This window comes from Nematolebias whitei, chromosome 12 (genome assembly GCF_014905685.2).
Source record: "Nematolebias whitei isolate Nwh7 chromosome 12, NemWhi1, whole genome shotgun sequence".
Classification (NCBI taxonomy): Eukaryota; Metazoa; Chordata; class Actinopteri; order Cyprinodontiformes; family Rivulidae; genus Nematolebias; species Nematolebias whitei.
The window spans coordinates 45,171,952-45,187,759 of record NC_056509.1 but is presented as its reverse complement, the minus strand read 5'-3'; the positions used below and the strand labels follow the sequence as shown (position 1 = coordinate 45,187,759).

Here is a 15,808-nt window from a genome sequence, read left to right as displayed (position 1 = left end):
TATATATATATATATATATATATATATATATATATATATATATATAATGCATGTATATACAGTATATAGCAATCTCTCTTCTTATACACTGTGTAACTCCACTTAAATATCCTAAAACCAAAATTATGAATGTTTACTTGCATTTCCTGTTCAATTCCAGTCCAGAAAAACACTCATTCCAAAAGCTACAAGCTCTACGTGTCCCTGTGATGGACTGGAGACCTGTCCAGGGTGTCCCCCCTCACACATTGACAGCTGGACATGGGTACCAGTGACCCAGAAAAGAAGCAGAGGTTTAAGATAATGGATGAATTAAAACTAAATCGATGACGCTCCTCGAATGAAATGAGACATCTTCAGAAGTCAAAAAGACGTTGAGTTCTTTTTGATTCAACTCGTCAGGATTACCTGCGACGGACTCAGACTCAACTCCAGCAAAACGTGATGAACTCTGAAACTGAATCTGAAGAATCAAAAAGATTTAGTGCAACGTGTCGGTCAACAGTCAGCTCGAGTGAATGAAAAGATGTCAGCCATCTCTGCAGGTTTGTTAGGAATGCCTCCCTTTATTTCATTTTATTTATTTATTTTTGCACCTAGTTGTTTTTCTCCTAAACGCACCCGTCTGAACTTATAGATGTGTGATGTAATTTTTCCGTTTTAAATACTGAAACTTAAAAAAAAAAAACACAAACAAAATGGGGACTTTTTTAAGCCAAATATTTCTGGAGTTAGACTGGAGACAAAAACATTTAGTTTTTTAATATTTGCTTTGGATTAAAATTATTAAAATACATCACAGCAATTTTTTTTTTTTTTTTTAAGAAAACCTTAAATTGTATCACTTCAGTAATAAAAAAAAAAAAAACTGCAAACTGTTCAGCAGTTTAAAAAAAACAACAACAAAAGACACGAGGCAGCTAAAGAAGCTGATTAGTGAAGGAATAAACTGATAAATAAGTAAATAAATAAATAAATGAACGAGTGATTATGAAGCGTAAACAAAAAGCAGCTGATGTTTATTCATACTTGTTTATTCATTTCAAAAGCACCTGCACAGAATTTATTTATCATTTACAGTTTGATTTATACGTTTAATGAAAGTTTTGCTCATTTTTAAATATGTTTTAAATGTTTGTCATTTGCCAACTGAAACACATTTTTAACATCTTGCCTTTCTTTACTTTTGTTCACATATTTTTGCTCGTAACATAGAAACAAACTAAACAAACAGGCGTGTGATTTTGACCAACGATGGAAGTCAGAGAGGAAAAACAAAAGTTTTAAAGCTGCAGCCACAGAAACGGCGCTTCAAGATTTATCGACTGCAAAACATTTAAAAAAAAAATAGATTTTTGTTGCACATTTTCCTTTAATCGTGCATCTCTTGTAACTTTAAATTGACTTTTATAGCAAAACAAAAAAGATAAAGTGCTGGTGTTGTAGTTTTACTCGAATCTTTCTAATTCAAACTTTGTTTCATCTTATATATATATATTTTTTTGTCCCGACATAAAAGGTGTTCCTTGTCAGCACAAAAATAGACGCACGGCTGCACAAACATCCTCGCTCACAAATGACTTTCTGACAGTTGTGTGTCCGTCGCACCAGTTGTCCCAGCCCTGCAGCTCCCTCTAAATGCTCCCTTTATTAGGATCAGAGGCTCAGTTTGCTCTGTGAGATGGTGTGTGTGCGTGCGTGCGTGCGTGCGTGCGTGCGTGTTTACCGAGCTGAAGAGCAGTTGTCGTTGACAGCTGCACGAGTGCAGGCACAGAAAGAGTCAAGTGGCTCCACATCGCCGTCGTTCTCCTCATTCATCAGACGCCTCCTCTCCTCCTCGCCAGCTTCTGGTGTGAAGTTTATGTTTTTCGTGCCGACACGGTCACAGAGATGTGTTTTCTTTTTTATAATTATATATTTTACTTGTAAATTATCCAGATCAATAAGGTCAGAGCAGACTGGCTCAGCCAAACTTAACTGAAAAATGCTTACGAGAAATTTTTTTTTCACTTCTTTATAGTCAATATGGAGTTTTATATATATTATAATAAATGTTCTTATTACGTTGAATCACACTTTGTCAGCTTTAACCCGTCAGTCAAGTGTCTGTGCACGTGTGAGTCTGTAGAAAATCCTCAAAACTGTCTAATTTAAGACAAACGACTGAAGTGGCAGCAGGAATGCATATCGCCCGCTGCTTTCATGTCAGTTTTAGACGCAGCATTTTGAGGAACGACAAAAAGTGCAGCCGATTTGGTAAAACCTTGAAAACACGGTTAGGCCGGATTTTATACGATTTTGAAAGATGTCACGCTCAGAGTGGGAATAACTCTCAGCTACTACCACGTCAGGTCTTAGCTCAATACTTGCAAAATGAACGGAGTAAAAATCATTTTCGTTTGCTCAAAGGCCAGTTGGTGGCCGTGTTGGATCAGGTCGACTCCAAACGTTAACCGTTTATGGACGTGCAGTCAAAGATTAGCTTCCAAAACATTCAGTAAAAATTCTCTCTCTGGTGAATGAGATACATCCCAAGAGAAACAGTTGATTCCAAAAAGCTAACTCGGCTCATTTTCACTTATAAACTCAAGGTCAGCCATTAGGCAGCCATTTTGAATTTGCTCGACGTTGATTTCTTTCTGCAAGTTTCACTAAAATCCATCCAGTGTTTCACGAGATAGACACATAAATGTGCATGAATGCACGGGCAAGAATAAAAACATTAACGCATTTCACCTTCTGAAAGTTAAAGAAATTAGGACGCCAAAAAACTGCGACTTTGTAGACTTTAACGTGAATAAAATGCAAATAATAATAATTTAAATAAAAATAACATAACCGTCTCATTTAAGACTCATAAAGACTAAAACTAGAACAAATATTTCCTGTGAGAAGGCTGTGTGAATGATAATTGCTAAGTGAAACCAGCTGAAAAAGTTTAATCGCTAACAGCTGATATTTGTTGAAAGCAGCGAATAAAAACAGAAAAAATGTGTAGAAAAAACTGGATAGAGCAGAAATGAGCAGATTAAGCTAAAATAAAGGAACACATGAATAGATTACAAAAAATAAGAAAATATCAAATAAAGAAAGAAATGAGCAGATCAAATGTAGCTGAAAAGCTAAAATAAAGTTTAAATTATCAAAGAGGCCGAAAAGAGCATCAAAAGTTGAAAATATTCAAGAATCACAAAAGGCTGAAATAAAAAAAAAAAAAGCAAAGTTATAATTTTGCAGAAAAATACATAAAAAATTGCTGAAATGGCTGAAAACGCTGAATTTAGCAGAAAGAAGCTGAATCAGAAGAAAAGCTGAAATGAGCAGTAAAATGTTGCGAACAGCTCGAAGAGTTTGACGGATGTAAAGAGCTCCGTTCATTTTCAATGAGGAAAAAAAAAATGGCTGAAAAAGCTAAATATTTCAAAAAGTAAGAACTGCACAAATACCAAAAGTCACAGCAGGAATGTCCTGAACGAGCCGAACATTCAGCTGAAACTGAACAAAAATGGCTGAACGAGTTACTTGTTGAAAAACACGCAGAAGAAAAATGGATCTCAATAGTGAGAGTGATTTAAAACATCCACACAAAAACAAACTGACATAATGAACTTTGAGACAAAAATGATAAATATTGCTTATTTCAGGAGACCTGCAATATAAAGAGTTTAATTTAAACATATTCACAAAGTTACTGGTTTTACACGGACAGTTTTCTTTCTTTGTGCTACACAAATAAAACGTCAAATGAAGAATGTGCAGAACGGGTTGTTTTCCAAAAGTGTGTAAAAATACATGTATGGTTCATACATCACATGAAAACTAAACGAACAAGTTCATGGGGAGGCAAGAAAATGCATCACAGTCTGGTTTATGTCAACAACCGGTGATTTTTGATATTTGAAAGTAAAAAGACGCAACATTTTAGATGATTACTTTAAATCTTGTAAACATTTGAATTGAAAAGGTTCCTCGTTAACAGCGTTTCAATTAGACCTCAAACTGGTGCAGTGTTCATTAATTTGCTTAAAGGCGCTTGAAAAGGTTGTATTTAAATTCCTGCTGCTTGTTTTATTGGGTTCACAAGGTGAAAAAAAAATGAGAAAAGAAAAAAGAACTATTAAAATTAAAATTTAAAAAGATCCTCTGCGCTACTAAGTCAGGATTTAAAGTCGACTCAGGAAACAAAAGACAACTTGGTTTTTAAATCAAATTTGCAAAACTCAATAAAATCAAAATGTTTTAATTCAAACATACGAAACTCTAATAAAACCTTTCAGTTTGTGTTTTTAACTAGTTGTAAAACAGTTTAATCAATTCTGAAGTGAAGTTTTGTCAAGGCTAAGCTAACGGCTAGGCTAATGAACGAGATGGTTTTACAGGCTTAATGAGAACCTCAAAAATTAGTCATGGAGTTCCTCAGGGTTCAGTGCTTGGACCAATACTCTTTACTTTATATGCTTCCATTAGGAGAAGTTAATAAACAGCATGGGATAAGTTTCATTGTTATGCTGATGATACACAGTTATATTTGTCCATTAAAGCCAATGAATCCAATCAGCTACTTAGACTACAAGCATGTCTTAAAGACATAAAAACCTGGATGATCCTAAAGTTTTCTACTTTGAAACTCAGACAAGTCAGAGGTTTTGGACCCGAGCATCTTAGGAATATTTTTTTCAGTCTTTCACCAACTCTGGATGGCATTAATCTGGCCTCCAGTTAAAAAATGTTGGTGTTATCTTTGATAAGGACATGTCTTTTAAAGCCCACATTAAAAACATTGACGTTTTATATATGAATGTTTCTGTTCAGTGCTCTGAGATGACTTCTGTTGTGACTTGGCGCTTTATAAATAAACTGAATTGAATTAGATTGAACCTTTCCTCAAAAATGACAAAGTGGTCAACGAACATTACATTAACCGTTATTAAACCTGCGCGGTTATTAGCCGGCGGTGCCGAGGTCGCGGAACGTATCGGCCTGCTTAATCATCATGTCTACCCAGTCCAAATGTTTACTGAACTCTCGGTGGACTGACACAACCAGCAGACTCGGCATCTTTCACATAAACACGGTGTAACTGTGCTCAACGCCTCGCTGCTTGTGTAGTAACACAAACGTTGTTCAGTTGAGAAAACGGCGACAAACTAAACAAATGGCGTCAAAAGTTTACAGACGTTATTAGGGATGCACGATACTATCGGCATGGTACCGGTTGATAGTAGCGATAAAGTTAAATATCGGACATCGCCCATTCCATCAAAATAACTCGGATATAAAAGGCGCTGTTTTTGTATGACAACCCAGTGACAAGGACGGCTGCAGCGTCAGCACGTTATGACATCACGCACAAAACACACACAAAGTATCGGTATTGGTATCGGCCAAAAATCCAATATTCATTCATTCAACCTTTATTTAGACAGGCTAATCCCATTGAGCCTCATATCGTGCATCCCTAGATTTTATAATAACCTGGTGTTCATCACACAGTTGTGTTGTCTTTAAGTAATTTTTAAAAAGTCTGAAAAATGCTAAAAAATATATTGGGCTCCTTCGATTAGTCTCTTTAGAATGATTTGTTCAATCATCTTTTGTAGAGATCTAGTATAGAGCTGTATGAATGGGTAAATGAGGACACAGGTTGTGTTGTAAAGCGCTTTGAGCGTCTTGAATAGATAGACAGGCGCTAGATAAGTACAGTCCATTTACCCTTTTTCTCTGTACTCTGATGTCACAGCTGATAAGGTGTGGACTGCTGATAACTATCAGACCGGTCATCGTTTCCAGACTATGCGTTTAAACTGAATTTGGATATACATTTCCTCTGACATCCTCCAGATGGGGTACTGCGGTACCTTCAGCGCCCCCACTTCCCACTGATGACATTATTAAAAATGGACGGAGCATCTCTGCTTCCTCACTTTGTTCAATACGAAATCCAAAATGTCTTTTGTTGTTGTACCATGTTGTACTTTTAAAGCCAGAATCCGGGTTGAACCCTCGATACAAAAGTCCCACCAACATCCCATACCAACTCGCTAATGGGCTGTCAATCACAGCTTAGACATTTTTCTTCACTAATACAACACATTGACTATACAGCAGCAAGGCTTTAATCAGCAAAAACCAACAGCTGAAGTGTATTTTAATTATTTTAGTCAAAAAAATATCCGATTCATTTATACAGAGGGATGAGAGTTAAAACTTTCTGCAGCCACTAGGGGGCGCCTCCCCTTTGTGGCTTCAACTTCTGGATTCTGGTCCGGTCTCTAGTTATCAAACATCTTGATGCTTCCCGTAGCTTTGTGAAACAGTTACATTGCTTTTAAAACCTTCACGTTTTCTGCAGTACAGAAACAAAACTATGAGAATAAACCCGCAGAAGAACATCGCACGCCTCAGACGGACCAGTAGGAAATAAAAAACTGACAGGAACTAAACTGAGTGAAAAACAGAGACAAAGCAGCACAAGGGAGGATGATACCGTTTAGTTTCACAACTGATTGTTTTAAAGCAATAAAGCTCAATAAAAAAAACAAACTTTCCTTGTGTTTTGTTGAACAGCTGCTGACTGAATTACCTGTAGAGCTGAAGTGTGTAAAAATAAATCCGTGAAAGTATTAGCAGCATAAAAAAATGTACCACACAGTCACTTGGTCTGTTTTTAGCTGTTATACGAGAAGTTTCAGGAAATTCATCGGTTTTTAAAACGTGATCATAAAATGTTTTGTTTCCTGTAATAACTGACAAGACGTTCACCTGAAACGTGTTAATTTTTGTGAAACTCCTCGTTTGTTCGCGTTGGCGTACATTCATAAAACAGGACTGACAGAGAGCACGCTTCATCCTGAATCGATCGAACCTCCCGGGAGTTTAGAGCAAACAGCGAGGACACAGATCAGCTCCAATCGAGTTCGTTTGATCGTTCGCGTCGGGCTGAGTCCTCCGTGTAAACCCAAGCGTTTGGACTCGTCCTGCTGTCGTCGTCTGCCGTCCCCGACGCCGCCGAGGTTCGTCGAGCAGCCACAACACTCCCAGTTGAGAGCAGGTCCTGCCAAGTCCTTCAAGCTCTCCTCTTTGGAGTCCAACAACACATGCGTCTGTCCGTCTGTCCTCAGACGTTTCCCAGCTTAGGAATGTTGTCCCCCCGCCTGTTACAGAAGCACAAAGAGTCCCGTCTTTGTCCACATCCGTCCAGATCGGATTCCCTCCCTTCCTTCCTCCTCTCTGGGAGCGTTGCATCCACACAGTCTTTCTGCCGGTGTTCAGCTCAGCAGGGCTGCACTGTGCTGCACAGTCCACCGTAACACAGAGCTGCAAGCAGACCACAAGCTGTTACACCCAAAAAAAATTCTCACTGATTTTCAGCAGAGCAGGAGTGGAGGTGGGGGGGAGGAAAGGCAGAGAGGAAGAGGAGAAAGAGTCTAAAACCAGTACAGGTCCTTGCTCTTTTCCTGTGACTGCAGACCTGAGAGATGAAGAGAGGCAGGAGGAGAAAACAGCAACAGAAGAGGAAAGAACGGAGAGATTAGACAATGAAAAGGCCTTGTGGATAAAAGCAGAGGGAAGCGCCCGAGGCGCAGGAGGGATGAAGACGACGGCAGGAGAAAAGGAAGCTAAGCAGGTGTTGGTGTGCTGACTGACGGACAGCGTGTCCGTTTCAACCACTTGTGTGAGTTAATCCTGCGAGCGCAAACACAGCGACAATGTGACATAAAAACGGCCTCAACCAACGAATTTAAAGGGAAACATAGCATTCCTTAATTAATTAATCAATTATGCAGAAAAATCCACGTCAGCCAGACAATTAGTTGTTCGAGAGAAAGTCGTCGACTTCTAAAAATGGTTTCTGCAGGAACAATTTCCTCGACTTTAAAGGAGAATATTCCGAACAACAAACAGAGAACGTTGCAGCAACTTCACTGATGACGAGTCAAAAACACAACAAATAGCCCGAGAAGAGCTTTTTCTTTAAATCTAATAGAATAACCACTCCGAGCACCTAATTTGACGTATTTTTGCCCCCACTTTTGGAGAGAACTGTCCAGATGTAAAAACAGAAGGATAAAAAACGGCTCTATTGTTGCCGCTCGATGATGAAACCAATAAAAGCCACGAAGTCTGCTGCAACATCGTTACATCTTTAAAACCTGGATCTCATTCAGCTGAAACCGTTGGGGGCACAGAACTAGAAAATAAAACGTGAAGTTTCACTTGGAGACACACTGAGTTGGAGTTTACGATGCAACTAGGCCTGTTGCGATAAACAATAAATCAATTAATCGCATGATGAATGAAAATTATCGACCTCGTTTTCATTTATCGGCTTTATCGTTTCTTCGTGTCTCTCTCTTTCTACTGAAGACACTCGATGACAAAAAGTTAAACTCTGGTGCTCTTCTCTGACTCCTCCCTTTCTCTTTGTTCTCTTTTCTTTAAAATCTGTTTGAACCGTCCAAAATCGCGTTCTTGGATCGTTAAAAGCAGCTAAGCAGAGCAGCTAAGCTACGAGCAAAGCTAATGGGCCGACATCGAGCAAAAAAGATTGTCGAAGATTCAAAATTCACAGTTGAAACCTGTGCCTTCGTGTAAAAAGTTGTTTTTCTCTGCAAAAAGCAGCTGAGAACTTGTTTACTGATTTTTTAATTAAAAGTTTGGTGTGACAAATACTATGCTAAAGAGCTCAAACCACACCGAATGTTCGCCATTTTGAGAACTGAAGAGAGACAGCCCATGGCACGTCAAGGAGCCTCCCTCACATTTTTCTTAAAGAGACACACTGCTCGCTCCCTCACTATCCATCCTTCGGTTCAAGCAGTCTTATACTGCCATATAGAGGTAAAAAAAATGGCACTACACACAAAACAAATTAACCATTATTTATTCTTAAATTTGACAATAATTACTAATTATTGTCAAATTTCAAACAATTTTATCGTTTATCGCAATAATTTCTGAGAAAATTAATCGCCCAGCAAAATTTGTTATCAAGACAGGCCTAGATGCAACATTTGGGCCAAGTTTCACAAAAGTTTGCTTGCATGCACGTCGTGCATCTTATTTCACAGCAGCTCAGTCACAGTTATGAACTCGGTGTTTTAAACTTTTACTCTCATTTTATCACTACAAGGGCACTCAGGACGCCTACATTTCTTCCAAGGATCCAGTTAATGACAACTTGGTTGGAAACTAAATTTTGAAGACAATTTCAGACGGGAACAAAAAGTTTTCTGACTGTTTTGAGATTTGTCTTCTGAACATACACCTTATTCAAGAAACCTGAAACGCGATTAAAAAAAAAAACTTTGAGACATTTCTGAAACTCCTCCTGAATATCTCAGTCTGTCCTCAAGAGTCGCAGCCCAGCGAGATAAAGACCTAAATGTCTTTTGAACCCGTTTGTCTTTTTTTAGAGGTTTTTGTCGTCTTTGAAACTCCTAAAACTTTTTTATTTAAATTAACATAAAAACAACTTATTTGCTTGTCCATGAGTGCAGAAGCTGCAGAAGAAGTGTCATAAAAAAATAAAAACTACGGTATTTTCCACCGTACACGTCGCACCGCTCTATAAGTTAGATCAGTCCAAATATGTCTAATAAAGTGGAAAAATCCATAAATATGTCGCTTCGCCGTATGAGTCGCATCTATTATGCGTCACCGCTGACAACCCAGAAATGTGGACCGGTGTCGTGTCAAGAATCGAATGGCTGGGGGAGCGTGCATGGGAAGACTTTAACAAGAATTTAACAAGATTATTACTTAAAACATATATTTGTTTGCTCAAAATTATAGTAAAGTTGTGTCTCAGTTGAACTTTTCCTTAATAAACGCACTTCAATGGCCAAATCAGCTTCATTTCATCGGGGCGGCGCAGCGAAATGAAGCTGATATGACGGTTGCTCCAGGCGAGCTGGGCGAAGGTGGCAGCCTATGGCAAGCCGAATGTGTCATTAATAGCCACTTTAAACTATTACATGACACAATGGCATGCCATACACTACCAGTGCCATCTAGCGGCTGAAAATGGTAGTGTTCAATAACTTCTGTGTCAGAATGAATGAAAACAGTCATATCACAGCCAAATGCTTAGAAATGTATTTTCATGGTGTTGTCTGTAGAGGACGCTCGTTTTCAACTGGGTTTTCTTGTTTTATTTGCTCTGATTTAGAAAAGCCTTTTCTTGGTACAATCTAAAACAATTTAAAATCACATTTCTACAAAGTCAACAGAAATCTGGAAACTGACTCCAGCAGAAAGTGCGTCATGAAGGAGCGTCCGTCTCTGATTGAACGCATCGCCGTTAAAGGCGGTAAAAGATGAAACTGGGTTGAACACCAGAACCGCTCGCTGTTGCACCAATTTGATTTGGCTTTCATACAAAGTGAACGAAGAAATTATTCTGCGCGTTTCCATTTTAATCCGTATTCTCTTGTCTCCTGATGTAAATGTGGCGAGACGTTTATATTGTTAAAAGGGTTTGTAAATCCGCCACAGCTCCATAAAAGCAACGTGAACAACGCCGCTCACTTTCCTTTCATCAGTTCCCGTTGAGTCCACACAAAGTTCCGACTCCTCGTCACAAAACGAGGCGTTTAAAAAGCTCGGATCGTGTTTTTATTAGAGCTTCCTCTTCTTTCGGCTGCTCCCTTCTTCAGGGGTCGCCACAGTGAACGAAGACTTGGTGATTGTTTTTACAGTCGTCCTTCCTGACACAACCACAGACCACCGAGCTACCACAGCTCTCTGTGTGGAGCGGAGAGCTGCATCTAGAGCGCCCGGGGGAGAAGCTGGGGGTAAGGGCCTTGCTCAAGGGCCCAAAGTGGGGGAAAATGAGAGTGGAGGCAGGTGTGGGCGCCTCACCTTCCCCACCAACATTTTGTTGTTGTCGGCCTGGGGGTCTTCTTGTTGAACCGTTTCGGTTTTTATCCAAAAGACATGGTCAGTCTGAGGAGCTCCTCACTGATGAAATGTTTCAACAAGAAGAATCCGTCCAGAGCACATTAATTAACTTCTTTAACTTTAAAGTATAACTTCCTTAAATGATTAAGGTGGCCAAAGATTAATCTATGGCAGCCAAGGCCACCACTGGCCACCCCCTGGCTCCACCCTTGGTGTTGGAGAAAATTTCTCCCTCCACTCTCCAGGATCAGTCACTCTGCGCCTCCTTTAACAAGAAAAAAAACATCTACCTCTGTTCTTCTACAGTGCGACTCCTACACACTTGAACATCCTGCATCAAAAACATGTACGTGTGTTCTCCGTTTGATTCCAGTTAAGAAAAACACTCGTCATGAAAACTACAATCATGAATCCGTCAGCGGCAGGGAACATGGGCGTACTGCGTGGTCATTTTACTTCAGCCACTACTCCTCCAGTGTGTTTGTGCTCTGTTGAACTTGTGGCCTGCGTTGGCGCAGAACAAACCACGACAAAAAAACAACAACTCTATTCTTTAAAATCTTCATGTTTTTTAAAATCCACCACACAACGTGAACAAAATAAAAATGAAGTGGTTGTTTTAGAAGCTGTTAGCTTAATGTCTTTAGAATAATTTCTCCTGGATTTTTAATGTCCGTCTGACTGCTGTCTGCTGCAGGTAAGATACTTATGATTAAATTACACAACTCTAGCTGGAGAAAGCACGATCCTTTAAGGTTCGCAGCGTCTGGAGGAGAGATGAGTTTGTGTGTTTTAAAGGGGTTTAACTGGAGGTACCTGAGTCTACGTTGAGTCCGATCTCTGCTCCGGCTCCTGTGAAAGCGCCGCTCCAGGCCGACCCCGACTCCCCCTTCCCCCCAAGGTCACAGGGCGAGGCGCTCGGCCCCGGCACCGAGCTGCCGGACGACAGGCGGTGGTGCGACCTCACCGACGGCACCAGCAGCGAGCCGTAGCGCGGGTCGAACGCCGTCCCGTACATCTCGTGGACCCCCGGGCGGGGGTACGCCGAGCTCTGGGTGCTTATGGTGCCCCCTAGCGAGTAAGGGTGGTGGTGGTGATGGTGGTGGTGCGACGCGTGCCAGGAGTCCGAGCTGGGCTGGTGGAGGTGGCTGTGCAGGGAGGCGGAGGAGTACGGGTCCCCGGGAAAGGAGAGCTCCACGTGGGGGGCCGACAGAGCGCCGCCCAGGGCGGAGGAGACGGACGGCTGGTAGGCGCTGTTCCAGAACGATGGCGGGAAACTTCTCTGACTCATGGGAAACGATCCGTCTGAGGAGAAGCAAGAGAGCCGAGTTCCTTCATGAGACGTGTCTTTTACAAACCGAGACGATGGAAACGGATTTCTGTGGAAAACTTTGTGCCGACGCTTCACCCCACATTAAAATATGTTACCACAAATTTTACATTTTTACTGGTAATCTAAGCTGACATGGTTATAATTTACCAAATTAATGACATTTTTGGACCATTTCAAAAACAAAAATATTGTTTTGTCTAACTTTATATTCACTAAAGTGTGTTAGACTTTTTATTTTTATTTTAGGTTTTGTTTAAAAAAAAAGTGCTCCTTAAAAAAAAATCACTATTTATGATATTTTCTTAAGTTTTTCATGATTTTCTACAAAAAATAAACATTAATTTTAGACTAAGAAGAAATCCGTTTACTTCAAATGTTACTGGGTCACATAAAGATGCAGAACTTGGATTTTTTTTAATTTTAAGACACGTTACGCCACAATGTGAGCGAAAAAACGTATTTTTTTTAGCTTTCCAGCACAATAAAAATAAAAAAAGAATCTTTGTTTATTTGTTGACATCTATTTTTAAGTTTTTATTTCCCCTTTCAAATCAGTCACAATAAAACACAGTGAAGAATTAATCCACAGAAATTCAGTTTATTTTATTTTATATTTATTCCAGTGACTTTATTTTACTTTTATCGTTATTCTGTTGAGTTTAATGACAGTGGGCGTCAGGTCCAACCCACTGACGTTGATTGACAGCTCAAGTCGTTCTGCTGAAAAGTCGCATTATGACATAAATAAGCTGTTATGAAAAACACAAAGATGAAATTTCCCCTTGGAGATCAATAAAGTATATTGAATTGATTTGAAATAAAAGTTTTTTTATTTATTTATTATTTCATAATGTTTTATTTATTTAATTAATTCTGAGCATTTTGCTGTTCCATATTTTCTAAGTTAAATACCAGAGTGAGTCTAAAATCAAATCAAATTAACAAATACACAGAAATCTATAAAATACTGCAAAAGCGTTAAAATAATAGACGTAAAACTTGCTCATAAGTCTGGCTGTTAATGTGGGAATTCAACTGTTTAATTAAAACAAGAACGATGTTTAAATTAAAGGTGAGAGAGGAAATATCGTTAAACTTAAAACAACCGCTGAGAAACTTTTAGCTGCGTTAATCTGAAATAATCCAGATAAAACTGGAACAAACACAGTGTGGACTTTTCAACAAACTAATTTGGTTACCAGTTTAAAGTCTCTGTTACAAACTGGGTAAATTCAGTTAAATGTGATCGTTGCTCTCTGGTAAAATACATAATAATAATCCAGTTTAAAAAAGAAAAACAGTTCTGCTTGTAATTCTGGGAACTTTTCCTCGTTTCTTTACGCGTCGAGCTTTGGAGAAATGTAAAAGAAATGGTTCAGGATTAAATTAGTTTTGATTTTGCTCAGGATTAAATTTAGAATTGCAGAACGCCTGCAGCTTCGGACCGAATGCTTTAAATGTTAAACTACTTTGGACGTGAGTGCAAAAAGACAGGATTTCACATGAAGGATCTGCTTTTATGTCTGAATAAAGAGCATTAATCATAATTACTGAAAACACACTGGTTATTTTAGAACGGCCCCAACCACCCCCCCCACCCCCCCCCCCCCCCCCTCCACACACCTCTGACCGCCTTGTGGCTGGAGCTCGGGTACGCCGTCGCCTGGCTGAGGGCGCGGCTGAAATGTTCGTCCACCACGGTGCTGATGTCGCCTTGAAAGTAGGTGAACAGGACGCAGCGGGAGCTCAGGTACTCGGCGCCCGGCGGCAGCTCCTTGTCCTCTTCTTTGATCGCCGGGGGCCCCGGGGGGCCGAGCCGGCTGCTGCTCTCCTGGGGGTCTTGCATCTTGGAATACAAAGCCAGTTTCTAAAAAACAATAATCATAAAACAAATTCATAAATAGATTTTTGTGACTCGTTTGCATATTTTGGTCTGGATTCTTAAATATTTCTTGTGTTGAGTCAGAAAAGTCACATAAATGTTTGACTCAACAGTTGGGGCTGCGTTGGAAATAATCTAACAAAACCCCAAACATATGTTGCATTTTCACCTGCTGGCAACAAGGAAATCCAAACATGAAGTCATTTTTTGTTTTACTGCAAAACGTTTCTTTTTTTTTTACTTTTCCATTTGTAAAATTTGTAAAGCAAAAGTGGCATTTTGTTCATAATTGTGGGTTTTGCTACAATTATCTGCTCATTCAAAGCCACAATGTGTGCAGGACTTAAACAGGAGAGAAATAATCTGAAAATAACAGGTTGTCTGAAAACGCTGCACATAAACGGTGAAACTGGACACTTTGACACTCGGCTGGTCTGAGGTCTGTTTAGGTGACAGACGCAGTGAGTTTTGGCACCATGTGAAATATTCCTCCGAGAGCTTTAAAGGGACTAAAAGTGGGACGCAAAACTTTAACAGGTCTGAAAAGGCCTCGAAAAGCAGCAGCCGCTGACACTCAGACACAAAGTTACGGTGAAAAATTCAGTAACTCGTTCGATTTGCATCATTTTTCAACTAATTGTCACTTATAAAATAAAATAAATGAAATTCTAGCTCCAGAATAAACTGTTAGACGTTGGGCTGTGAGCGCTGTTAGATAAAAATCAGGTTTTGATCAAAGCCTTTATTTATTATTTATAAATAAAAGCTCTGCAAACATTGATTAGAACAAATCAACTTAAGAAAATCAGCTTAACTTGAATCAAAGTCATTAAAACCTTTTAAAGCAAATAAACTGGATCTCTTTTATCTGGACTGTTTTAATTAATGTCCAAAAAAACAGCAAAATAATCTGCTCACTTCTGTTTATCTTTATAAAAATACATTTACAACAACTTTAAATGATTGAAAACTACACAAATATAACAAAACAGTTACTTTGGAGACATTTTCTGTTTAAAGACACAGAACTCGTTTTAAAATAGAAGCTGATCAAAGTTCTACCAAATAAATATTTTAGATGTTTAGACTTTAAAAAAATGTATTCAGGCTTTTATTAATCAAGATTTAGATCAACTAACTTTTATTGATCAAATGTAATCGAGTTGCCAGATTTCTTTAGTTTTCCAAAAAGGACTGGCTCACATTGCGCCTGCAGTCCGGGCCGAACCGAGCCGTACCTGGTGGTGATAGGGGCTGTAGGAGCTGAAGTAAGGCTGAGGTCCAAACACTTGGTACATCACATCCAGGCAGCTCATGGCGAAGAGCTCACGGACCGGAACCAGGCTTCATTTAGGGAGCAGCTCTGCTCGGTGATCCCGGCGGCGCACGGCTCCACTGCGCGCTCTGCGCTCTTTACGCACGGCTGGACTGAGGCCGGACTCTCCGCTCCAGCCTCAGAGCGGGGGATCCCCCTCCCCCCCTGCAGCCTTCACACGCCCCTCCCTCCACACAACCACCAATCACAGGCCGGAGCTCCACCTCTGCCTTAATGGGCTTTTAATCTGAAAACTAAAACCCAACATCCGGTCAGCTTCATCTGCTGCCTGATTTTTTTTTTTTTTTTTTTTTTACAGTTTAAAATGCTCACTGCAAAGTATGAAATCAAACATAAAGCAGGTTATCCTGAGCTA

General features: G+C 39.7%; 1 protein-coding gene across 2 annotated transcripts; it reads right to left on the bottom strand.

The window, feature by feature from the left end:
• Positions 1–5,697: 5,697 nt before the first annotated feature.
• Positions 5,698–15,556, bottom strand: vgll2a (vestigial-like family member 2a). 2 transcript variants are annotated; one of them, XM_037685650.1, is made up of 4 exons: positions 15,356–15,556; positions 13,859–14,102; positions 11,719–12,207; positions 5,698–7,471 (listed from the first exon to the last, which is right to left on the bottom strand). In XM_037685650.1, the coding sequence occupies exons 1-4, from the start codon at positions 15,431–15,433 to the stop codon at positions 7,428–7,430; spliced, it is 855 nt and encodes a 284-aa protein (XP_037541578.1). In that variant the 5' UTR covers positions 15,434–15,556; the 3' UTR covers positions 5,698–7,427. The 2 variants fall into 2 exon arrangements, with proteins under 2 accessions (XP_037541578.1, XP_037541579.1); XM_037685651.1 differs by having other exon boundaries at positions 5,698–7,317.
• Positions 15,557–15,808: the final 252 nt, after the last annotated feature.